The sequence below is a fragment of the Spea bombifrons genome, chromosome 3, assembly GCF_027358695.1.
Source record: "Spea bombifrons isolate aSpeBom1 chromosome 3, aSpeBom1.2.pri, whole genome shotgun sequence".
NCBI classification, from domain to species: Eukaryota; Metazoa; Chordata; class Amphibia; order Anura; family Pelobatidae; genus Spea; species Spea bombifrons.
Window position 1 is genome coordinate 13,756,269 of NC_071089.1, and position 26,775 is coordinate 13,783,043.

General features: G+C 41.7%; 2 protein-coding genes across 2 annotated transcripts; one reads left to right on the top strand and one right to left on the bottom strand.

The window, feature by feature from the left end:
* Positions 1 to 1,157: 1,157 nt before the first annotated feature.
* On the top strand, positions 1,158 to 23,323 carry FOXN2 (forkhead box N2). The gene is made up of 6 exons (XM_053460938.1): positions 1,158 to 1,311; positions 16,863 to 17,398; positions 20,036 to 20,160; positions 20,691 to 20,755; positions 21,138 to 21,206; positions 22,308 to 23,323. Exons 2-6 carry the CDS (start codon positions 16,877 to 16,879, stop codon positions 22,826 to 22,828), a joined length of 1,302 nt encoding a protein of 433 aa, XP_053316913.1. The 5' UTR covers positions 1,158 to 1,311; positions 16,863 to 16,876; the 3' UTR covers positions 22,829 to 23,323.
* LOC128483129 (serine/arginine repetitive matrix protein 1-like) lies at positions 4,244 to 5,155 on the bottom strand. The gene has a single exon (XM_053459190.1). It carries the CDS (start codon positions 5,153 to 5,155, stop codon positions 4,244 to 4,246), a length of 912 nt encoding a protein of 303 aa, XP_053315165.1.
* Positions 23,324 to 26,775: the final 3,452 nt, after the last annotated feature.

The following is a 26,775-nucleotide window of genomic DNA, read 5'->3' on the forward strand; positions in this document are numbered from 1 at the left end:
ACATTGGTGGGCGGTCACACTGATTTAGTGGGCGGTCCTGTTGATGTCAGTGGACCATGCCGCCAATGTCAAGTGACACATGTTATTTTTAATGGGGAGGTGGGGGGTAGTGAGGCGTGCCACAACCCCTCTCCTGTGACCTGCAGTTTCCCCTTAGTCACCCGGAGTCTCTGGGTGAAACTCGGAGTTCCCAGGTGTGCTTTTAGGGCACTGGGATCACCCATGGCCGCCAATCATTTTGCGATAATAGAAAAGAGGGTCATCAGAATAGGAAGGGCTGGGGTCAGAGCAAAAAGAGGGCCTGTCCATTTTAAAGGACACTTGGGGGTATGACCAAGAGCCCTAGGAACCCTCCGACACATGGGGTGCTTCTGTAGCTGGGTGAGAGCAGGGAATACACATGGGGTGCTTCTGTAGCTGGGTGAGAGCAGGGAATGCATGCACTGATACATTCCCACCAGGGTTCCTAAAGGCGGCTTTTACATCGATTAGACTTAAGTTTGCGGCCTTTGCTTTGCAGTAGATAAAGTTAGGGTTAGTTATATATATATATATATTTGTTGCCAGGCTTGCTTTATTGTTTCATTATTTCACAACATACTTTGGGGTCCCACGCATTACAGGGCAGAATCACGCGAGGGAATACGAACCACGTGACTCTTCCCCTCACTAACACACTCTACAGCAGGAAGAACTCAATGACGTCGGCTGCCGCGTGCCCAGCTCGCGGGCTCGTGCTGTCCGTCACCATGGAAACGTATCGCGTGACTGCAGCCTGAGCTTTCCCGCGTCACCGCCCGTCCCATTTTTTGACTCTTCGAGCTGCGTTACACAGGTCCCTCCCTCTTCCGGAGACGGACGGGTTAAGCTCCCGTCATCATTGATAAAGGACGCCGAACTAAGAAGTTCTACTTGGTTTGTAATGACAGGACTAAGCTAGGTCCGTGTTACCATTATATGTACATTTATGTGAAATGGTTAAACGTAGTTATTTTGCACACATGGAACGCGGGATTCCCCATTGTGACACACGCCTCGCTCTATTCCCCCAATGAATCCCGTGGCAAAAGTCAAGCGGAAAAAGCAGTATGTTAGGGGAGTGTCTAACGCCAGAGGCGTGTCTCGGTCGTGCGTGTCCCACGCATAGGGCGGAGGGAGGTTCCATTGGGCGCCGCGTTGCCATGGCGACTCGGTGGGGGATTTGGTGGCGTTGCTTGTACGCGGATGGAGGCAGCAGCTGCTGATCTCTGACACATCCCCCCCCACGCCACCGTTTCACTGCCATATCGTACCGGGACACGGTCCATGCCGGTGAGTAGGCAGCGTTGCTGTGCTGATGGAGATCGCGCTGTGGGTTTACGTGCGGTTGTTTATACAGGCCGGCTGTCTGCTTGTGGGCTATGCAGGAGCCGTATGTGGCAGGGATTCCCTAGGAAGAAGCTCGCACATGCTTGCAGTGCTTGCAGCGCAGCCTCCCTCCCGGTCGTGCATTGTTCCTGGAGGATTGTGGTATGAGGAAATGCAGCGTGTCGGCACCTATAGGTGCAGCGGGGGAAAGGTGTGCTGCACAGCTGTGTGTGAAGTAGTTATGCTATAGGTTTGTGGCAGTGGACGTGGACACAGTGCGTGTATGTACCTGGGGCAGGCGCAGGAAAGCGGGTCCGATCCGCCATAAAGTGCCCGCCTTGCTGTACTTTTGCCCTACAATGGGGTGCTTGTGCGCAACGTGCTCCTTGTGTGCGATCAGAGCCCGGGCCGGGAGAGGGTGGTGCTCTCCGATATGGCAGGCTTTGTTTTCTCTTAACCCTTCCGCTGACAGAGCATCCTGCATCGGCTTCCAGGAACGCCACGTTTTACTTTCCCTCAATCTCATCACGTCCTCTATTTCCCTTCAAAGGCCAGAGTGTGTTATGTCTTTATTTGCTTTGTTTCTGGACACATTGTTTCACTTACTTTCATGTTAGCCTGGGAAGGGTTAATGCTATCTGATGGTGGGTACAATAAAAGGCATGCCAGAGCATGGATGGCTGCACTTTGGAACATACCTGTGTCAGGTCATCGATATGTGTACCTACGTGTCTCGGTGTACAGGTAAACAAATCAAAGGGATAAATGAGGGCGACCGGAACAATATTAGCAAATATTTACATTGTCACTGGCCTTTTGGTTGCCTGATTTATCTCTGTTCCCGCCGCCTAAGTTTAGCTTTGGAAAATGTTTGGCTACCAATATCTTTGATGGACACGGAAATCATTGAAACGGATTTGGATTATTCACTACGCAGGGAGCGGTACACACATTATGATCCATGTTGCCGGGAGTTATCAAGCGAAACGCGGCCGGCCAGTCTTATTGTCCTCGGAGAGCGGTGTCGTCCAGCTGGATACTTGCAGGCCAGATGTTGCCCAAAGAGGGTTCTGTAGAGTCCCTGCCTGTTTTTTTAAGAGATCTAAATTACATCTTCAGTTTTATACGGTGTACCCCTGCCCTGCTTATTCCGCTGAATCTTATGCGGCCTTTCGCTGTAGAAAGTTGGACAGCACTGGTGGCAATCCATGTTCCTGTTGCTTGGGGTACTGTCATGATTTCTTTATCTGTACTTTGAAGAGTCGGCCTGGAATAGACGCTAGGATGCAAAAGTGGAACCGATGGGATGGGGTCTCCAAAAGAGGGGCACTTGGGAGAAGTGAAATTATGTTGCAGGAATGAGACTTTTCTTGGCTTTGAAGGGAAAATTAGTTTGTGAACCATAAAAAAAAGATCACGGTAACAATAAGTGTGGGGCTGTCATGACTCTGTAGCTGGTTGTTGCGGACTAGTGATGTTCGGTTCTACACCCTTAACATGTTACACAAGCTGCATTCTTAGTTCCTTTAGTCACTTCCTATTTTCAGTTATGACAAAACTGTCGTATTTCCTGCCGGGGTTAGATAATCAGACGCTCGGCCGGGACGACTTGTAGTTTTTGCCCTTTGGGTAAACAGTGTTGATAATCAAAGGTAACTTATCCTTCACAGTCGTTTTTGTTAAATGAAGGACTCTAAAATATTATTTGTAAGCAGTTCCAGGGCTTCTTTATTTGTTTTTGAGTTAGAACGTATGCATAGGAAATCCATCCTTCAAAGTAGATCGTTTGACCTTCCAACGGGTTGCCGTATGTACCTTGGAAATCTTTTCCTGTCTGCCTGTTGGTAAAACTAAGTATGGTCAAGCTCTGTGACCACGGCAGGCCTACTCTCCACCAGCGATGACCAGACTTCCAAAGTCTCCTCATGCCTATTTTCACGAGATAGGTGTCTGATGCAAATCCTTTTTTTATGGTCCTCAAGTGAAGGTCAAAACAGGGAGCCTCCGGTGTCCTTGGAGTGCAGACTCCCATTTTGGTGTTGATTGTGACACGTGGTGATCAGAAAGCTGAGCCAGCAGTAGCTTGCAGCGGCTGGTCATAGGCCCTCTCTGCTCTCCCCACCCACCATTTATCTCTTCCTTTTGGCCTATTTCTACATTCCCGCGTGTGAACTTCCTGATGTTCTGATCTCCTGTGACTGCCGTGTCAATTTCTTGTCAATACGGATTATGTGACAGCTGTTTTTCAAAGACTTTGGAAGAATTACAGTTGTGTAAAATGTCATATGATTTGGTGCTGTTTTTGTTTATTCCACCCCGTGTCCTCTATAACATGTGCTTAGAGTTGTAATAAGGGAATCTCCATACAGGCATAACTATTCATAATAATTATAAAAGCTTTTATTAAATAGGATTTTTTTTTTCAAAAAAAATATTATTGTTATTATTATTATTATTATTATTATTATTATTACCTTTTTCATTTATCAAGTGCCAGCAAATGACACAGCGGTGTACCATTTAAATGGGGCAGTAGGCACATACAGGATATACATTAATACATACGGATACATCAGGAGATGAGTCTGGCCCGTGAGCTGCTATCTTGTCTTATTGTGCTTTATACAAAGTTCCTGGCGGGAATGGTGGGCTTATGAGGGTCCGGCTTGTGAAAAAAAAACAAAAAAAACTTACAGTAATAACATGCAGCAGGAATACGCTTCCTGTTTGGTTTTAGGATGGTATAAATTCTGCATATTTTTAAAAATAGGTTATTGATACAGAGCTCTACATTTTTTTTTTATTTTTTTTTTATTCGGATGTAGCATGCGGACGCTGTTTTTATCTTGGGCAGATCGGGTGAGAATGGGGCGCGGATGGCCTGACATTGAGGATTTCAGAGAGACGCTTCCCGGGGAGGGGTTTTGGCGAGAGACGCTTCCCGGGGAAGGGTTTTTGGCCAGAGATGCTTCCCGGGGAAGGGTTTTTGGCGAGAGACGCTTCCCGGGGAAGAGTTTTTGCAAGAGACGCTTCCCGGGGAAGGGGTTTTGGCGAGAGACGCTTCCCGGGGAAGGGGTTTTGGCGAGAGACGCTTCCCGGGGAAGGGGTTTTGGCGAGAGACGCTTCCCAGGGGAGGGGTTTTGGCGAGAGACGCTTCCCAGGGGAGGGGTTTTGGCGAGAGACGCTTCCCGGGGGAGGGGTTTTGGCGAGAGACGCTTCCCAGGGGAGGGGTTTTGGCGAGAGACGCTTCCCGGGGGAGGGGTTTTGGCGAGAGACGCTTCCCGGGGAAGGGGTTTTGGCGAGAGACGCTTCCCGGGGAAGGGGTTTTGGCGAGAGACGCTTCCCAGGGGAGGGGTTTTGGCGAGAGACGCTTCCCGGGGGAGGGGTTTTGGCGAGAGACGCTTCCCGGGGGAGGGGTTTTGGCGAGAGATGCTTCCCGGGGGAGGGGTTTTTGGCGAGAGGCGCTTCCCGGGGAAGGGGTTTTGGCGAGAGACGCTTCCCGGGGGAGGGGTTTTGGCAAGAGACGCTTCCCGGGAGGGGTGGGGGGATTGGTTTGGCGAGAGACGCTTCCCGGGGGAGGGGTTTTTGGCGAGAGGCCCTTCCCGGGGAAGGGGTTTTGTGAGAGACGGTTTTTTGCGTTTGACCAGCGTGCTTCCTGACAGCCCTGGGACTGAGTCACTTGAAGTAGACTCGGGGTAGTTGGTTCCTTCACGCCATCGCATTCTTCCCCGTCCTTCTTAAGATCACAAAAGCACAATAGCCTTAAGTCCCCAAACTTCAGCCCGTGGTGCGCTCCCGTATGCAGCATTGTGTGTTTTAGGCCTTTCAATGGCATTCGAAATGAAGGCAGAAAATCAGAGGGGGAGTTGAAGGGGGGGCTTTATTGGAATTTGCCTCTGCATTGTCAACAATGATATTATGTATGTTAGCATTCTGATTTTTAAAGTTTACCCCTTCTTCACTGTGGAATGGTCCCCAAACCAGTTCAGTTGACAAAAATACCAAAAAATATAAATATAAAAAAAAAATTCACCAAACTTTCAAAAAAGTCATCTCTGGGTTACAGAAATACCCCAAATTAATAGATTTTTGTGTATTTAAAAAAAATATATACATGGCACGTTCATTTCACTGCATAACAGTGCACAGAATAGGGCGAGGTAGGCGAGGGTTAAAAGATAGTACACTATACAAACACAGTTTAGAAACTATATATATAACAATATACATTTTCACATGAATGTCGGCCTCTCTTTTTTAGAATTATCTATTTTATTTTTATAACTTTACTGAGGCCGCTGATTAGTCTCATAGAGAATGCGAGGCATCCATTCATAATGTGATCACGCAAGGCTTCCGGCGCATGGAGGGCATCATGACGTTCCACGCCGTCGTGATAAGCTTTTGGGCCGCTTTTTTTCTTGACAACATGGAACGTCATTAATATTTTAAAGGGGTTAATGGCTGTTTTTATGTAGTATTATTTCTTGATGGTTCCTCGTTACCTCTGATTATACATGTATAATGTATGCATTAATGGCTGATGTGGCCCACTATAACCTTGATGTGATAATTTTTGTTTACTTGGATGATGTCTGGGTACTACAGAAAGGGCTATAGATTTCCCTTGATCCGCGCATGTTGCAGAAGCACGTGGTGTGATCTGGGTTTGAAAGAGGTCTCAGCGCATTTCTCTTTAGGAATACCCAATTAAACTTAATAGTCGCGTATCACAAGATGAAAGTCATCTGCCAACCGGGCACATATTGTCCTGTGTAGATCTAAACATGTAATTTGCTTTGTACACTGTCAGCATTGAGCGTATTTACCGAATTCGGGCATGTCTTCAAACAGGTTCTTTATGCGCCACATACAACGTACACTGTGGGCATTATGTATGTAATATAATAACCTAGGAAAGTATGTTCAGTATATTGCTTAGGGTTTTGCTTCGAATGACTTTATTATTGCTTACCTGGTACCTATAACTCAATTGTATTAAATATAAATTGAAAGTATGTTATGTATGATGACATCCTCTGTTCAAGTGGTTTACTGCGTGTGTGTGTGTGTGTGTCTATGAGTAGGTATACTGATCTGTATTAGTGAAAGCTTATCATGCTTTACGACCTGTTTTAAAGCATATCAGCTATTTTCCAGGCCTATTAACCTCCATTGATACAGAGTAAAGCTCACAAGGAGCACGGAACCTGGCATGGGACCAATTTAAACCCTACACAAATCATGGAAAGCTTGTGAAAAGGTGCATGAGAGGGGCATGAATTCTGGTTCCCGTTAAAAGGTATCTGCGTAGGATTTCGGTCCCCAGTTGAAAAGAACGGAGATGCTGCCCGGGGACTGTTGCTTCAGCCCAAGGGCAGTAGTGTCCTTTATGGCATCAGACATCCCCTGTGTATTTACTGGCTACCCTGGCGTTCTGTTTAATGGAAATGCTTTATTTGAGCAAATATATTTTTTTGGTGGGGAAAGTCTTGACATAAAGTACATATTTTCATTTGAACTGCCGTAGTTTAACTGGTCCTCGTTGTTGTTGTTGTTGTAGAAGGGACTGCTCTGCAACTTGAATTTGCTCAGCATGTGGCTAATGATCTTGTCTGGCCTGAGAGCCTAAGGGTCTTTTTTACAAAGCTTTGTGCTCATCCATCAAGCTATCTAGGTCTCTGACTGTGGAGGGGTGGGGGGCATTGAGTATGTAGAGACTGAATGAAGTATTGTTGGGTGCCTTAATAATTTATAATCGGTGTTAGATCTGTTGAGTATCTTGCATTTCTTTAATCTTGGATATTACCCTGTGGCTGAAGGAAACAAAAATACGGAGATTTTAACCACGATGTTTCTGGTAGACTCGGCCATCTCAAATCTCAATATTTTTCCATGTAGAGCTAGTGATCTGATCCGTAATGGCAAGGAGACCTCAGCGCTTTCAAGGAAGAAAGTTTTGCACTTGTGTTCCATCGTTAAAGCCCGGAGATTAGAGAAAGTGATCCGGGAAGATTGCTCCTGGATATCACATGCGCACGCACACGCACTGTTACTGTTGTGCTAGAAGTGACTGTTTAATCAACCACGTCTTGAGGTTTGCATCTGTTCTTTGTGGATCCAAAACAAGATTGTTTAGGTCAAACATGCAGCTTAGGAAGGCTGCTGCCAAATTATTACTTTGTTGCCAGTTAGAGTAAGTTCATATAGTGTGATACATAGGGATTCAGTACGTGGGGCTGATGTCCTCCGTGTTGATGAGATGTCCAGGAAAATTACATTTAATTAATACACACACACGCGATGGAATAATCTGTGGACTCCAGCTCCTTCCCATGCAATCAGGAGCACCTAACTGGTCGTGTGCAGCCTTTGTTTAACGAATGTGCGCCGTCTACTGGGTTCTTGCTTTGATTCTTCTGAAGTGATTATTGCATCGAATTACCCAGCAGAGTGTTTAATGTACTTCTCTTTTCTCTTTCACACCTCGCGTAGCCTAGGGGTTAGAAAAGAGGGGAAGTGGTCTTCTGAGCTACCAATAATGTTTGCTTGTGAAGAGATTTACTTTCCCGGGACCGGTTCTTTCATCTTTTCATATTCAGATTGTGCCATATTTGCATAACTGTTGCATACTTGACATGGATAAAGGAGCCAGTCTTTATTACTGATTCAGCTAATTTCTCAACTGTTTCAAGTGGTCACTTCTCACAAAAGCAGGTCAATCTAGTCCTCGCGTGAAAAAAAGAATCTGCGTTGCTTCAGGATGGAATCAGAATGTAATGAATTTTCTTCTTGTAAATCTATTCTTAAGCCTACAACAACTGATCCCTTTTAAAGTCCCATTTGTTTCCTCCCAGGGAAAATGTAAGCTTTACTTGCGAAAAGCTACGATGTTTCTACCGCATCAATAACCTTATTGTCACATGGTGTCTTAACCACCAGAGAATAGACTCTAAGCACGCGGGACCTCTTTGTACTTAGTATACCGGAAACGTATCAATAGTGGACTTCGTTTTGACTTTTGTTTCCTGTTTCTTAAAGAAACACAATATGGCTTCTTTCAACGGACATTGCAGATATGACTCTCCCACCGCCACACGTGAAATAGGGCTTAAGGCTATCCTGAGCATGAGGCCAAGGACTTAGTAATGTTTGAGGTCTCAAAAGAGAAAAAATAAGAGGCTTGATTGGGTCCAATGGCTTGTTTGTTCCGATAGCCAGTATGAGTTCTCATGGTCTACACAATAGCTGTAGAGCTTTAACCCAACTCTTCTTTTATGATTGACCAGTGTTGGGTGGGCCAGATCCTAACTCATCTGTGGAAGCAGGAACTAGAGCTGTCTCTCTAAGTGAACCCTGCCGCTCCGGCAGACAGCCCTTGGGTTGATTTGGCTTACATGGTAGCTCTACCAGCCAAGATGGGGGTCTGTGTTGGTCCCACTGTTTCAGTAGAGTTTTATCACCGTTTTATCATGTCATGCATGTGACGGGGCTATGGGGTTTGTTGTAGGATAATGAAAATCAATTCAGTTTTATGTGGTGGCATTGGCAGGTCCCATGCCTTTTCCAGACATCAAGTGTTTATCTAATGAACAAAACTACTAGCGCTAATGAAAGGGGATTGTACTTATAAGCGTTGCTTTATGGGTACCCTGCAAGGTCTAAAAATCTAAAATCGCAGGGTTTTACAGTGATTTGTAACAATGTAACAGCTTAATGATCGGCCCTTTCAAAGACCTTAATGACAAATTGCTCAGCAATCAGCCTTTAAAAAGATGTGATTCCCGTTTATATTTTGTTAACTGCCGTTTGCATACATTAAAAGAAGTAAAAGGGTTACTGTTGTCCATAGTGTTGCAGAGCATGGTTCACGAGGACACCTTCACTTCTGAGCACTGGGTTCATATTGCAGCCTTAACACCACAGTCGCCCTTCACAAACCATTTCAGAGTTGTATTAGGTTACTGCAAATAATAGGAAATAGCATTTGAGGAAAAATAAGCCCTTTTAACCCCTTAACGACAATCCCCGTACATGTACGGGGTTGCCGTGCAACGGGTTAACGACAATGCCCGTACATGTACGGGCTGCCGTTAAATAGCTGCAGCGCCGCGATCGCGGCGTTTTCGCCGCGATCGGCGGCTTTGCAGCATCCACGGAAGCCTCACAAGTGAGGCTGACCGTGGATCCGGGGAGGGCAGCCCTCGGCAGCCCTCCCCGGAAGAAAAATGGCCGCCGCCGCACCGATCATCAAAGATCGCGGCGGCGCCCGGCTAAAACTGCTTAGGAAGCGATATGAATCGCTTCCTAAGCATAAATGGTGTTACTGACATGCCTCGATATCGAGGCATGTCAGCAACACTACCCCCCGACCCCCGATCGCCTTGTGATTGCTCCGAGGAGCAACCACAAGTGCCATCCTGTGAATGACGTTGCCGTCATTCACAGGATGGCATTAACAATAGAAATGAGTTCATAGAGGGTCTATCCAGACCCTCTTGAGAACTCTCGAGCTCCTCCTGCAGGTTGAATGCAGGTACTGCATCCAACCATGCAAGGTCAATGGAGCCCAGCTCACTAGTGAGAGTGACTAGTAAAAAAAAAAAAAAAAAAAAAAAAAAAAAAATTTAAAAAATGTTTCAAAAAAATGTCAAAAATATGGTAACATGTAAAAATCCCCACTGTCACCAAAAAAAAAAAAAGTTTTTAATAAGCAAGTCCTAAAATTTTTACAAAATATGTCCTAATATCTTTACAAAAATTCCATTATGGAAAGAGTTAAAATATTGGCATTACAAATGCCCATAGGGTGTCTAGTATTAAAAAATATATGATTTGATGGGGTAAATTGAATTGGCCGGGTTCAAAGATGTCCCAAATATGGGACATGGGGCAGATGTCTAAATGGCAAAAAATACACACCTCATAAAGGCGGCCTTTTACCTCCCAAATAACCCAACAAACCCATGCATGGGGGGTATCGCTGCGCTCAGGAGATGTTACTGAACACATATTGGGGTGTTGTGTGACACGGACATACACCAGGAGCGATAAATTTATACAACATGTGTGAAAAAAATACAAAAAGAATTACTACCATAAAGTTTCACAAAGGGTAGTGGTAAAATTAGTGCATTGAAAGGGTTAAAATACCAGCATTTCAAATACCTTGGGGTGTCTAGTTTTTAAAAATATATGATTTGATGGGGTAAATTTCATTGGCCGGCTTCAAAGATACCCGAAATGGCACATGGGGGGAAGAATTACCAGATTTGGAAAAAAAGGTTTTGAAATGGCAAAACGCTACCTGTACTTATTGCCCCATAACGTGCAGAAAAAAGCAAAAAAACATAAAAACATTGGGTATTTCTAAACTCAGGACAAATAGTAGAATCTATTTAGCAGGTTTTTTCATTCGTTTTTGCAGATGAGTAAAAGTTTTCTGCTTAAAAAGTGAGAAAAAGTAATTTTTTAACAAAAAATCCCCATATTTTATCATTTTTTTTATAGTAAATTAGATGATATGATAAAATTAATGGTATCTAAAGAAAGCCCTGTTTGTCCTGAAAAAAACAATATATAATATGTGTGAGAGCACGAAATGAGAAAGAAGAAAATCACAGCTAAACAGCAACACTGAAAAACGTTAAAAGAGCCATTGTCCCACAATATACTACGAGTAAAAACCCCTATTGTCCTTAAGGGGTTAATCCCATTGGTGTTTTGCTCTTTTGTGTGTTGCTTGTATCATGATACAAGTGTGTTGGTATGGAGTGTAAAATCGAAAGGACTGCGGTAGCCAAACCTCTTTACTTAAGATTACAATTGAGTGCAAAACTCCTTTACTGTAACTTTCAGACTGTCGCTGTTTGTTCAGCCATGGTGTATGTACTTAGGGAAATTAGATCTTAGTGTGTATGTAAACATGCACAGGTAAAGAACCCATGCATAAGTAAAATAAGTTAATGTGTCTTGAGGGGTTAGGCCTTTGTGAGAACAAACATTTTCCCATTAGAGATATAAGAACAGAGCCACTCTGTGGGTACTTCAGTAAAATAGTTCCAATATTGAAGATAACCCTAAAAACAATAGTGCTTTTTTCCTTTTTCTTTAATCCTGACACACTTTCCCATGGTATCGCAGATCTCCTTTATATCAGTAGAGCTACGCCTGATCGCCAGCTGTAAATCTCGGTGGTTTCTGTGTGTTGTTTTTGTGCGTGTCTTGTTATCAGGCTTGTATCTTTTTGTTTTGTCCAGTTTTACTGTTCCTTCAGGGTCTTATTCTTTCAATGTGTATTTTTCTTTAGACAGAAAGCTTTCCTTTACCTCTTCCTCGAAAGAGAATGAGCTTCCGGTCAACATACAGCCGTGAACTCTAGTGGCAGCTTCACCTGGAGATCGCAGAAGGATCCATGACCGAGATATCGCTGTGATATTGTATGTTCTAAAAGAAAATCCCTACAATAAGTACTTTATATATAAATTATATAGTATCATTTGTCTTTAAAGTGTATTTTTATAGACGCTAGGGTTGAATTGATGATGTGCAGCATGAATAATTAAGTTGGGCGCCATGTTGGAAACCTTGAAACCATTTTAAACCAAAATAGAATAGAGCTTTACGCGAACTCTCTTCACTTCTAGAAGCAAATAGTGTTATTTTTGCATTTCTTTTTTTATGCAAATTGTACCCGCATCTGCACCTAACAGACCAAGCCACGTTCTTGGCTTGCTTAATTGCAGGAATGAATAGTTCCTTAATTATTAATGACTTTTCATCTTGTCGCGCGTTCGTATTTTTAATAACAGGCTTTTTTTTTTTGTAATTGCTGTCATGCAGACGGAAAACCTTTTGTCCCACCTTTGGCTGCTTGAAGCAGCGAGTGAGTAGCAGGAAAAGTGCTCCAGTGCATATGGGTGGTCTTGGTAGACCCTCTGGAGCTGGCTGGTGATGAGGATAGTGTGAGGGCACCTTGGCATTTCCCAAAATCCCTCCATGCAGTTGCAAGGGGAAGAAAACTAATATAAACAAGCAATGAAGTGTATAGGATGGCTGGGGTGTTCCTTAAATACTAGTGTCTTCAGTGACGCGTGGAGGAACCTGCACGGTGCTAACTTTTGCACCTTTTTAATAAGGCCAAGCCCCCCATACTCCTAGACCACATCTAGTTACAGCATAAAGCGTACCGGCCAACCGTAACCAGAAGAAATACAAGGTGTGCGTCCCTAAGAAATACAGATTGTAATTTGTAAATTGTTCTTGCGTTCATTATCTCGTCTGCGCTTTGGGTGTGTGATATGATCCGACACGCTGGAGGGATTTATATGCTGTTGGTATGTTTCTAAAGGAGTAATCTGCAGCAGATATTGTTGTATCTAAGTGCTAGACAAACCACTCAAATTTATTGCTGAAATGTACTTTTCTGTAAAGTGAAATTTATTCAGGTACTTGTATGAATGACTCTGAGACAAAGGCCACTGTTTGCAGTATATTGCAGACGTATAATAAGTGTATGAAGTGCAAGAAAAGTTTATATTGGTGAAATATGCTGAATTATCAGTAAATGTAAACCTCATTTAATGTATCTCCATGGGATCCAGGCTATCCATGCGTATTCTACAGAAGTATACACAAGATGCTATTGATGCATACAGTGCCATTATATTATGTATATTATATTGTACAATGGAAAGAAAATCTTCCAAAAATGGAATTCGTGTACCCAACACAGGAGAGCCAGATAGCCGTGACTCCTAAATTTTTGTTCCATTTTTTTTACTTGATCTCTGTGGGTTTGCCTCTTTTTAGCTCCTAAAAATATCATTCTGGCTCCGACTCCTAACTTTCGGCCCAGGAATCGGCCCAGACCTGATCAAACAGCACTTTTTTTTTTCTCTTGAAACCTCACTATAGTGAGTAATGGCAGTTTGTCCCGGACATATCACTGGTTCACAAAGGGTTAAGAACCCGAAGAAAATTCTGTTTCCCTTCTGTCATGTTCCAGTAAACACCGGCAGCTGCAGCCAACAGTTTGCATGTAGCGTGGCCTAAAGCCTTGAATGAAAAGCAGCCTGATCACAGAAAGACATTAATGCTTCAGTTGTCCTGGATACTGACATCATGCAGCATCGTAATCAAATCTAGGCTTTTTGCAGGGCGATTTGGGATTCAAATCTGACCTCCCGTCTTAGCAGCTGCTCCAGTGAGATGGACAATGCGTGGCTGACGGGAAGGAGTACCAGACAAAGGATACAGCGGAGGCAGGACCTGCGCCCCTCTTGCATCTTCTGCTAGTTTGCTTCATGTTTATTATTAGGCTTGTTCTGCTGGAAACTTGCTTGATGTTGGCAGTATATGGGTTTCTAGGGTTCTGGAGAGGAAGCAGCAAGGCCTCTTGGGTTTTCCTTTTTAGTAGACGCGTTGGGTAAAGGGATTTATGGTTGGATGCAGTGGCGTGGCGTGGTGTATTGTAGACCGACTAGGGGACAGCAGCTCTGCCAGAACCGGCTCTTTCTTGTAACCAGCACATGCACACTTATGGGGGGGGGGGTCGGTTCCTAGCCGGCATGGCCTCCGTAGCACGTGGCATCTGCACCACCTGTCCATGAGTGCCCCCATTATATGATCTCATATCTCTGTTTTTGGAAGGAGGATACCAGCACAGAGGTAAATACTGAGGTACTGCCCTGGATCAGGCCTTAAGTGGCCCCCGGCCTACATGCATCACTGGTTGGATATCATGTTTGTTTCAAAACGTGGCTTCCTTTCGCACTTTGGGGGTGAGAAATGTATACATTCAGGCACCAAAAGGGGTAATCCGCAGAACTGAAAACACTAAACGTTCCTCCTCGGATATGTGAGCCAGCTTGTCCTTTCATTAACTACAGACAAAAGACTATATTATTGTGTTTTCTGTTTTCACCTCTTTGGATAATAGAATTTTTATGCTATGGACAGACGTCTAGTGTTTGGAATACTGTGTAGGGTGACACTGTATGCATAGAGAGATCTTTCTAGTGTTCATTATAAGGGGCCAGACAGTCCATGTAAAGACTTTATAAAATGATAGAATGAGCAGCCTGTGATTAAACCCTCTTGCTCGATGCGTGGACCTTGTAGCCCACTGACTGCCATGTAATTGTAATGTGGCCCTAAAGAATATTTATTTTGAAGCACAATAGAAGCCATGTACTAAAGACTTTTTCCACACCAGGCGGGTTGATACTAAAATGTTAAAAATGTCCTACACCTTCGACAGCCATATAGGCTATTAGTTGTCTGCGCTACCACATTTAAGGACGTTTACATGATCACCTAGTTTTATTATGTTTCCCAACCATGTGTGTAAAAAATCGGAAATGACTTGTGTCCCGTACCATCCTGCTCTAGAGGAATGGATACCTGTGGTCTACAAGTCTCTGTCGGGCTTATACCTTTATGTGTGCCTGGTACCTCGGTTTTATCTGGCTGGAGGAAGCCGTTTACCTTCGCACACTTCATATCCTTTATCTTGCAGCAACGCGCTGATGTGAAATTTTCCAGGAAATGAGAGCAAGTGCAACGGAAATGGCTTCACCCCAGCATCCTGAATCAACAATGTGTTTTCATGTATCTCACTCTGCCGGTGTCTGGAACTTTATTTGCCCCCAGATATACTTGTGAAAAAGGCTGTATGAACAGTAACATACGTGTGCTGCGTGTAGTCTATCCAGTAGAGGGCACTCACAGAATTTAATGTCATTTACTGGGTTGAAAAAACTTTCCATTATGTAGATCTACATAAATTAAACTGAACTAAACCAAAACATAGATTTTGTTCTGTGCGCTCTGTCGCATTTGAATTTCTGCTTCTGTGTCCTTTTTAGTCTATATGAACTTGCATTTAAATCCGGAATCGTAAAGAAAATGCTTAAGCGGTCAATTTTTAACCAAATATAGAACCTAGAACTTGATGGCCCATTTATTCTGATGTAAACAATCAGACTTTTAATTGGCCATTGATTCAGGATACCCATATGCCTGGGCTAGGGGAAGCAATATTCTGTATATAATAAATGTAATACTCAAAAGCATTAAGGATCCAAAGTTTATATTATTATTTTACTTTTGACCTTTGATCTAGTACAGCATTGAATAATTTAACATAAGACTAGATTTTGAGACGGCGGGACGAGGAGCTGTGAGCTTGGCTCATCTGCCAAATGTCGGTATGATGGGTCAAATGAATCGGTGCCATATGTCTTCTGTGATGGTGGGGGGTAGAGAGCTAGAAAATGGAAATCATCTTCCCCAACAGATACATGCGGCTAGTGGGCGAAACCAACACCCTTTACAATGTCGGCTTTCTTCAGAAGTGCACGCTTTAAACTGAGACTAGCAGAAAAGTCTGCCTTACTGAGTACTGCTCAATAAAATATTGTACATCTGTCCACTTGACACCATCATTACTGATAATATAACAGAGAGGATGATAAATGATGGTAGGGTTTTTCTGGGTATCCAGTGCAGTTTCCCAGTGCTCTGTCCTTGGGGCATCGATTGCCTGCTGAGATGCGCTGAGATGGTGTAATTTATACTGTAGTTTAAGCGTGCGCGGTATGGCCTTTTCTTGCTATGTATTCCTCTCTGTTTTAGTCTGCAATACATGTATTAAGAGATCTATGCAGATAGTAGAGCGCTCGTGCATTGTATCATACTATTCTGGTATACCAATGGGGCACTGCATGCAGAGGAGAGAAGCTACATCTGTCACAACGCTCTGTTTAGCTGCATTCACGTGGGTCAGTCGCAGGTGTTTGCTGTCACTTATCGAGACATACATAAAAATACTGGAATTATCAGCGGTTTGATTTGTAGCTTATAATGATTTTTATCAACAGAAATATTTTCTCCTATATAATGCGGACATTTTGAGTATAATGTATGTAATTAGCAATATTTTATTATACTATTATTAGCTATATTTACACATGGGGATTGACATACCATCTTTAAGAGAGCACACACACTCCTATCCGCTCTCTAAGTCTGTGTCTCCCTACTATCTCCACTGACCTCTCCCGTGTCCCCGTCTCCTTTTCCGCTGCTTCACTTCTTCTCTTGCCTCTTCTTTCTTCATCCGCTTCCCTTAAAATGAGCTCTGTTATCCAGGTGCTTCTGAAAAAGGACAGAGCCTCTGCGCGCACGCTCTCCCCTGACTGGAGGAAAAGCTGACCCCATGGTGAGCGCCATGGAAGTATTCAAAGGCCAGAATATTGTAGACAGATTCCCGGAGGGAGAGAAGCATTTCTGCGCCTCTCTTTCTCAGTCTGCAGTATTCTGCCCTCTTGGAGTACTTCTGAAAAAGGGTGGAGCCTCCATGGACACCCTCTCATCCTGATTGGAGGAATGGGGGAGAGGCTCACGCCATGGTATGCACTGTGGCCCCTGCTCTTTTGTGGACGTACCTGGATAATACTGGTGATTTAGAATATCCGGTTGTATTATTTTTCTTTTTTTTTCTTCTCTTACAGAGTGAAAAGGTTATATGGGTCCAGTAACTGGGATGACTCCAGATAAGAACATAGAAACCCCAGGAGCAGAGAGAGTTCCAGGGATAAGTCAAGTTGACAAAATGGGTAGCCTGCCAGAAGAGGTTGGAGCAGCAAGGCCAAAGGACTCTGCAGTGGACTCTGGTTCAGCAGATGAAGAGCTGACCAACTTGAACTGGCTACACGAGAGCACAAACTTGCTTAACAACTTTAGCCTCGGGAGTGAAGGATGTGTAGCTGGCAATCCGTTATATGACATTGAGGGTGAGAATTCCCCATCTGGTCAAAACACCGAAAAGTCATCAGCCTCTTCCAAGCCTCCGTACTCATTCAGCCTTCTGATTTATATGGCAATTGAACATTCTCCAAACAAGTGTCTGCCAGTGAAAGAGATATACAGTTGGATACTGGACCGGTTTCCATATTTTGCCACTGCCCCCACTGGCTGGAAGAACTCTGTAAGACACAACCTGTCTCTCAACAAATGTTTTCGAAAAGTTGAAAGAAGTCATGGAAAAGTAAGTAATTCTGAAGCCAAAGCAGGCTGGGAAAACCACCGGTTTTGCAGCATTCATGACCTTGAATATTACATACCTTAATTTCCCTCAACCTATCCGCAAATCTTAGGGTTAACCAAGCTGCCTTTTGAGTGTTCTATTAACCCCTTCAGGCCCAGGGGTTTTCATAACAAAATATTCTTTTTCATTATTACCATATGTTTATTAAATCACGATTCCACTTTTCCATACTTGATGGACCTGCACAAATGATACATTGTTTTGTTCAGGAGAAGTAGGCCTTTCTTTTAAAATAATAGAAACACATAAAACCTAATTATTGGAGGTAATAGATAAAATTAAAAATAACATTTTTGCAAGCTTGCTTAAATATCTTCTATATTATAGGTGCTTCAGCTGAGCAATGACCCAATTTATGTTCCACTACATCTCCCGGAGTTCCACATCATTGCTTTATATATTACCCTATTTTACATATATTTTTTGTACATTTTTTTGAATACTAAGGAGTTGGGGGGTAGTGTCTTTTTTTATTTTGGTTTTGTGTTTTTATGCATAGTACCGTCTAGTATTGAGTTACTGCGCTGTAAACTAAATACATTTGAATCCTGTCTGGGCTTTAGGTTCTTCTGGTGTCTTGAAGACAACAAAAATATATATAAGATGATTTAGTGTTTTTGAGAGAGAAATGATCTTCCTTCCTGCACGCTGTAAGAAATTGTGCGCTGGAAACAAATATTTATTTATGATAGATTCTTAATGTGAAGGACTCCAGACGTGAATTGTTTTGTTCCAGTAGCGAGGGTTTAGGATCCATCAGCACATACGCAGTTACTGTACACTTGCGAGTCTAGCTATGGTCTCAAATAACAGTCTGGTTTGCGTTGTCATGGCAGCGTTTCCTTCTGCTACAATCTTCTTGAGCTGTTAGTAATGTGAGACGGGCTGTCTTGCTGAATTTGAGGATTGTGCTTTTGGCTCTGAGATTAAACATAGACCACTCTTTCGTACTTTCCCAGATTGAAGACTGTATACAATTATCTTTGTTTCCAGAAAAGTGTGATATTTTGTGTGTACAACACGCACGCAGGCTCACTCACTCGCACACGCTAACTTTCTGGGTGTTGTCTGCTGAAGTCCTACTTTTTTTTTTTTTTTTTTTTTTGATCCTCTGGCACTCCATACATTGCAGATAACATAAGAGCTGATAAGCTCAAACTACTTCTCAGAAATGTTAGTTCAACGGCCGCCCCGTCCCTTTTCAAAGAGTAGACCGGCAGACAGATGCAGATCTCTTACAAGGTCTGATATCAGGACAGACTTTCTTTTCAATTACTGCCCCCCATCGTTTCTGGAAATAATTCTCCTGGTGTAGTGAAGATAGGCAGCAATCATTGTGTCGCTAGAGGTTGAGATATACTTTTTCTTAATAGATTTTATTTTCTTTGCAATCTCAATTAAAATACATAGCTCTACATGGAGACACTGTTTACTACGGTGGTTCAGATTAGGGCAATGACCTAATTCTGGGAATAGTGCATTTCGGTAAGAGGAGAAAGGGAAGGGGTTGTCCATGATGGTCAAGGTTGCGTGGGTTGCATATGCTAATTCAGAAATAGCAGCTCTGAATGTTGTTTTTTTTTTTTTTTATAGAGTTTTTAAATCTGTCCCATGATATGCCTATTAACCCCCTTTATGCCAGCGTGGCATATGGGGTATAAGGCATATCACGGGGCACAGTGGCATGTAGGAGGGAATAAGCCCATTTCTGGAGGCAAAGTGGCATATAGGTGGTTAAAAGGCATATTAGGGAGGCAGAGTGGCATATAGGGGGATATAAGGCGTTTCTGGGGGCAGAGTGGCAAGCCTGGGGGCAGATGTGCATAACTGGGGTACAGGTTGGCAAATAAAAGGAAATAAAAACAAAAAATATATATTTTTCTCAATCATAGCTTTTATTACATATGAAAAAATAGTTCACATGAATTAATATTTACTAGTAAAAAATGTTTTCTATAGGGTCGTCTTATATTCAGGCTTTTTCAACCCCCCCCCCTAAATTAATGTTCAGATTTTGGGGGGGTCATCTTATAATCAGGGTCGTCTTATAATCGGGCAAATACAGTATCTTTGTATTAGAAATGGACCGGTTGGAAACAAACCCTTAACATTGTTCAGCTGCAAACTGTCGATGTGTTTGGAATTTGGATGCTTGGTCCGCTACTCCGTATTTAGTGAAGGGCTTGTTTGGTTAGTGTGTGTATGTATGTGTATGTGTGTAAATATATAAATATATATATAGAAATCACTAGCAACACTACTATTGTTGTGCTTTTTTAAAGCATTTCCACCTGCTAGAAAAGTTAAATGAAGCCTCGGCAAAGTATCCTAATGTTGAAGCTTAGGTTTAGCTATAATTATCATTATAGTATAATCTCATGTTTCTTTCTTTTTTCCATCTAGTATCAATTCAGCAGTACTTAACCCTCTGCTGTCTGATTTTATATACTAAGCAGCCGGTTGTTTTGTTTGTAACATTTACTAGCTGATGTGTTGCTGATTTTTACGTTTTATGGAATAAGCTTGTCCGTGTAAATGTATTAAGCTGCATTTCTTTCTATTTTGTCTATTTTGTAGGTGAATGGAAAGGGCTCCTTGTGGTGTGTCGATCCAGAATACAAACCTAATCTTGTACAAGCACTGAGGAAGCAACCCTTTTCTGCAGCACTTGCGTTGTATACGCCTCCTGCCTCCCCTACCTGGTAAGCAGCCTCTGATAACTGTACCCACTCGATACTATGCAAGTAACCACGAGACTCGCTCCAAATATAAAGTCATTGTAATATATATATATATATATATATATATATATATATATATATATATATATATATATATATATATATATATATATATATATATATATATATATATAAATAAAACACATTTTCACTCATTTCTGCTATTTGTGGATGTGTTCAGGCTCCCTGTGAATACCCCCAGAGTTATTGTTCTTGGGACTGTCAGTGCTCACACCGCCACAATTTTTTACATTAATGGTATTAAGACATAAGACTAAGATTCACTACTGCTACTACTGAGGGGTAAAGGTCCTCCACTGAGAACCTCTGCTTCTCTCGGTTGCATTTACACGCAAGTAAAGAGCCAGTTTTTAAAGCAAGATATTTGCAGATATATGTGCTGAGCACACTGTTCTTCTTTATGACGTGCCCCACTCCTGTATAGGGAAATGACATAACTGGTACATGTTTTTTGTTTTATTTTCTTCCAGTGCATCATCGCCCCCACTCTTTATATCATCTGCCATGAAACAGACTCAAGGGCGCTCCGTGAAAGGTATTAATATCGTTAAACATTCGCTTTGCTTGTTTTAACAGTCTCGAGTTAGTCCATTAGTGGTTCTCTCTGTCTCCCTATTTCCCTCGTGATGGTTTAATACAGGGCTGGACAAATTTGTGTTGCAATTATGACACAAACATACAAATCTGGAAGCCATCATGGTAATTTTGTAGGAGCCAGAAACAGGTACACCCATCAGTCTGAAATATCAAAGAAGCTAGAACGTGGTCTTAAAATCCAGCAGCCATGGCTACCTGTTCCTGTAAATTGTCAATCAATAGGACTGTAAATGCCCATTAATGGCCCCAACAGTGAATGTTGATTAAATAAAAGACTTAAAAGCACAATCTTAATTTAAAAGCTCTGTTCTTTCTTCCAGATTCTGACATTGATGCTGCCACTGCCATGATGCTGTTAAACAGTTCCACCAAGCAAGATGCTTTAGACTGTAAGAACAATCTCTTCTTCTACATGTGTTCCTGTTCCAAGCAGTGGTTTATTTTTTAGTTGTGCTTGTTTGTAGGAATATTTAACAGTATTTGAGATGGTGATCCATTGTTAGACTGTTATCCCTTTGTTTGCATAGTATTGTTGCCTGCTGGGTCATCTGTAGAACAAATCACTTGCAAGGAAAATTGTAGTTGACAAAGACAATGCTTTTGTCAGCATTAACCCCTTCCTCTAAAAAATCTACTTTGTAGCTTTTCCCTTTTCATACTAAATTACAGTTTTAGCTCCTTGACTTCGCTATACATTATGAAAGGCCAACCCTTGTGAGCTGGAAAAGTTTGGCAGTGTTTGCCCTTCATAATGAATAGTGAAGTGAGGGTTAAAACCCCAACTCTTCTGCGAATTCTCCTTTTAGTGAATAAACCAAGAAAAATGATCTAGTGTGAAGAAATAAGGCGTAGGCGTAAGATAAAACAGCCATAGATAGGCTTTCATAAAACAAAGTTATGGAACTATGACGTGTTATGGTTGTAAAATACAGTGTGAGAAGATGAACCCAGTGTGCTAGAATACCGGAAAACCTACTCGGAAATCTTCCCCTTCCTTGTAAAGAGCTTTAATAAGCGGTGCAAACTCATGCCACTAACGAGGTGGGCAGCAATGCCACCCAACACCACCTATTGAGTCCCCGGCAGCTTGGCTTCACTTCCTTTAGTAGAACAGGGCACCGTCTGTTCTGCGGGGCAGTTTGAGATGTTCCAAATTGCACCCATTTCTGCTGTTTTAGGGAAGAATTATCTATGATACAAGCCAATAAATGATTTCTTTATTTTAAGACAATGTAATTATTCTCGTTCCCTCCCTTATGAATCAGTATATAAACTCTAAGTCTGTGTTTAATCAATATTTCAATAAATCCATATATGCCAACGTTCTAGTTTTACAGCAAAACATTCTATTAATGTGACTGCATTAAATCAGTACCATTTTAATAGTCGCTATTGGCAAATTCAGTTTTTGATATGTTTTAGTTTCGACATGGCGTGTTGCACTCTAAGGCCGTGGTGATTACAACTGATCGTTTTGCTTCTTTCATTAGGCCAGAAACCTCAGCCTCTTAAAGTGGTGTTGCCCAAGAAACGCAGCTATGCTGGCGCGTTCAAACATCATACTCCGATAGCCCTGCAAGAAACCGATTCTGCCGTTACTAACATCGATCCCAAGGAGGATCACAACTACAGTGCAAGCGGCGCGGACTCTAATCGCTGCGAGTCCCGGTCAAGTGTGTCTTCCTTGTCCTCCGTCGACGAGGTATACGAGTTCATCCCAAAGAACAGCCGAGCGGGAAGCGATGGCAGCGAAGGGTTCCATAGCGAGGACGACACGGATATGGACTATGACGAAGATGCTCTTGGCGACAGCAGCTATGCTTCTCAACCATGCAAGAATCCCTCTAGCAAACACCTGCATGGCAAGAGGCTCCGGAAAGAAGCATGCCAAGATATCGACGAAGAGCTAAAAGAAGCAGCAGGTTCCCTTCTTCACCTGGCTGGAATACGCACGTGTCTGGATTCTCTTTTAAAAACTGCGAAAGCCCAGTCTCAGAAGCATAGGAAATAGTGATACCGCCAGCCTGCAAAATTTTGCTTTATTTTTATTCCCCTTCCTACCACCCTCTTCAAGCGTGGCAATATTCTTCGATTATTCTTCATGTAAGAGATCAAAGCCATAAAAGACTTGCGAGGCTTATATATATACACAAATATATTTCCTCTACTTTATTTTTTTTTCCACCCCTCCTATAATTACTGCCTTAGACTCGTTCACAGAATTTATTTCAGTCCAGCCAGAATGCATGACATGCTGAAGCCCCTTCAATAAGCCTCTGAAATAAGCTGTTTCAATCAGTCAAAACGAATGTTCCCAGGACGAGAATCCTCAAATTAACGAACTTTAGCTGCCTGCTGACAGATCTCCCAACTGCTGTAGTCCATTTGCTGCCATCGTGGGACAGTGATACAAAAAAGCAGTATTCGTGACACATTTGCCAACTATTTATATGTAGATGTTTGTAAACAAGGTGCAAAAGCACATGATAAATGTAATATTTGTAAAGTAATAAGTTGTTTTTTGTTTTCTTCCACCCTTTAAACATTGTTTGGATTTTTTTTTTATATATATATATATTAACGACAAGGTCAGCTTCATTCACTGCTATTTAAATGTTCTTGTGAAACTTGAATATTCAACTGCCATAGACATAAGTTATATATATATATGATTTTTTTTTATTTTCCCATTTAGATTAGTGAGTGCTATTCTCACATAAATATGCACATTTTTGGCCACTGAGTGCGTTTCGGTTTCATATATGGTTTAGCGGATATTTACATGGCTTAGATTTTTCCTGTGGCAGGAGTGATAGCAATTCAAATCCGTTTTGGTGCACGTGTCTTACGGTATGCTATATTTATGAACGAAATACACAAATACCTGCATGCGTTTTAGAATACGGCTAATTTCATTTTAAACATCAGCATCTAGGATCCTGTACGTACAGTGTGTGCCGTGGCAGAGCGTAAATCTCGTACACGGGTTTGAACGGCTAGCTTTTGATGGAACGTGTTCCTCGGTAGAGTGATGTTGCTCTGCCATGTGTGAGGAACCATTCGTCTCCTAGATGGCGAGCACGGGGCTTCCTTTTGTCAGAACACTGGGCTTATCCATCTTTTTGTCCTTCGGGTCTTTCCCAGCGTTTGATTTTGGAACTTCAAAAACCCAAGTATGGTTCTTTTTGTAGTATGGAGAACATCCAACAGTTCAGTGGCTCTAGATGAGAACATGCCCTGAGTTGTGCATTTGTTATACTGGAAACAGGAACCTTATGCTTGTCCAAGGTGTTGTTTGCCTGATCACTAAACAGTAAAGCAAATTCTGTATTTTTAGTGTCATTTAATAATATAGCACTATTGTATCCTGCCCTAAAACTCTCTTCGCTGTAGATTTCCACCTCCAATAACAGCATATGGAAGATGGAAAGTATTTTAGGTTTTTTTTTTCTCTCTCTAGCAGCCGTTATTATATACTGGGAGTTGTAGTCAAAGGGAAGTTGGGAGAGCATCCGCTTCCAGGCAGATAAGGTTAAGGTCTCCCAGGGTTCACTTGGTTAAGAAGGATTGAGATTTAGTCATTCTGATCTTTTAAGTGTTGCACATCACATGCATGTGCTCTATTGGTTCAATATTTTGTCTCTTCTGTCACTTTTTTGAATGGTCTTCCTACAGTGAGCTTTGTTTATGTATCATTAATTGAAGATTGTGGTTTTTCCCCCACTTCGTTTCATTGCTAGTAATTTTTGATTTATTTGACTTTTTCATCGTTTTTGTTATAATGTTGTCCCATAATTGGGGTATTCACATCAGGAACTGCTGAGCATGATTATGCCCCTTTTACCCATGCAGTGATTTCCATTGCCTAATCCTTGTGTCTGGGTACCATGATGCACTTTTGATGTTGTGTCATAATCTGATATAATTAATGGCCAAATGTGTAAGTCTAGATTTCAAGGTGTGAAAGAGCGCATGGTTCTTAGAGGCGCTAATCGTACAGATGACAGGGTGTCACCAGATATGGTGTTAAACTTTAGCTATATTTATACTTGATAACAGAAGTATAAGTGAGGGGTAAACTTTCCCTTTAAGTTTCCTTGCAACGGGGGGATAAAAACTACTAACATGGCGGCTGGGTGTAGAAAGACCCCTAAAAAGAAACGGGCATCACTGCCACATTAAAGCCCATAATGTATCCGGACTTGTTACTGTCACGCTCTCAACTGCCAACAAGTCAAGCTCTTCACTGATTATAAGTTAAATGAATGCCTCTCCCAGCTACGAATGTCTGTGAATAAAAAAGCCCATTTCCATTAAATGGCTCATTAATACAGCTGACTTATTACAGTAAATAAATGCTTCTTTCTTTACTTTGATGCACCCGATATATATATATATTTATACATATACACGAGGTTGGAAGAGAAGCTACAAGGTGTGTGAGTGCATAGTCAAAATACTTTTTTTTACATTTTTTGTTTAATTTTTGCCTTTTGACCCTGAAAATATTTTCCTTTCCATCTAAGATGATTATGTTTAGTGGATCTTAATTCGTTCTAATCTTGGTAATTGGTTCTATGTTGGATTCCAAGGATTTCCTTGAGATCTTTTCAAAACACATACTTTTGCACTTACTGTTTTTTTTTTTGTTGCAAAAAAATCTTATTTTATTTGGGTAGCCATTTAAGAGTGGGACTTTTGGATCTCCACCTATTTAACATTGTGTAGAAGCCCCACAACTGCAGATCATGTGCATGTGGATGAACTATTTGGCTATAAGACGAACCCCCCCCATTTAAAATGTAATATAAGAGACTTCTTCCACTGCTTCACTACTGCATTTTGCTTACTTCTTCATAATAATCCTCCTATTCATGTATATATTGTAACTAGGATAACTGTGGGATTATATCAATAACTTTTTGTAATCAACTATTAAGCGAAGTACATTTTTCATAGCTTATCAACCATACAATACTTGCTTGAAAGTGGCGGCAGGTTTGAGATATTTGATTCCGCAGGGACGTTAAAAAAGAGCGAATTGTTAGAAATCCTGAGAAACACGTTTTACAGACGTTGACCTATTAATATTTCAGATTGCAGATATACTGGATATTTAACGAAGATCCGTGTTTAATCGGCCCTCTTAAAATGTTTTATCCACAGGTGCAAGCGCTTTAAACGGGCGCTAAACACGTTTCTTCATCATTTACTGCTGGTGCCATTGTTTCTGTTTTGTTGTTATGTTGATCTAAATAAGTGCTTATGTTAAAAACCAACAAACAAAAAAAAAGTATTATGTTGCCATCCTCTAGTGATATCAAACCATTTGTGATTGCCAATTCATTGTATCTACTATTTATTTGAAAAGTGTAAAAAAAAAAAAAAAAAAAAAAACACAAAAAAAACGAAAAAAAAAACTGATCAAGGTGAAAAAATTGTTATTATTCTTAAAATTTTATTTTAGTCTGAAAATGTGCATAGGTTTATTTAGTTTGAACTGCCAGTAGAATACAAGTAAATAACACCCTTCTTCCTTTTTTTTTTCTGTTTTGTTTCAAAGGTAAACTGTTCTCCCCAACCTAATAATAGTTTACAAATGTTTAGTTTTTGTATGCTAACCTCTGTTAATGGAAAGGTTTATAAAGTTTATTTTTACCAAAGATATGCAATTCATTCTGATAAAAGTATTGCAAAATAAACTTTTTGTTTTATAACACGTAAGTTTACGTTATTTGTCCTTTCCATCCATAGGTTGTACTGTTTCGATGTTACAGCGGGATAAGGTATAGGCAGAGTAAAGGATATAGCGGGTTGTAGTTCTTGCAGGGTATTCGCAAGAAGGGAGCGTTTATGAATAGGGTGCTGATAGAGATATGGACTGGAGTCCATTGTGTTTTAGTGTTTAGATTTGTCATGTCACAAAAGGTCTTCTATTGCTAATGATTCAAAAATTCG

Excerpts from the sequence above, each read along its gene's own strand:
- LOC128483129 (XM_053459190.1), bottom strand. The coding sequence starts at position 5,155 with ATGCTGCATACGGGAGCGCACCACGGGCTGAAGTTTGGGGACTTAAGG.
- FOXN2 (XM_053460938.1), top strand. The coding sequence starts at position 16,877 with ATGGGTCCAGTAACTGGGATGACTCCAGATAAGAACATAGAAACCCCA. Across the intron at positions 17,399-20,035 it reads TTGAAAGAAGTCATGGAAAA|GTGAATGGAAAGGGCTCCTT; the intron begins GTAAGTAATTCT and ends TCTATTTTGTAG. Across the intron at positions 20,756-21,137 it reads TCAAGGGCGCTCCGTGAAAG|ATTCTGACATTGATGCTGCC; the intron begins GTATTAATATCG and ends TCTTTCTTCCAG.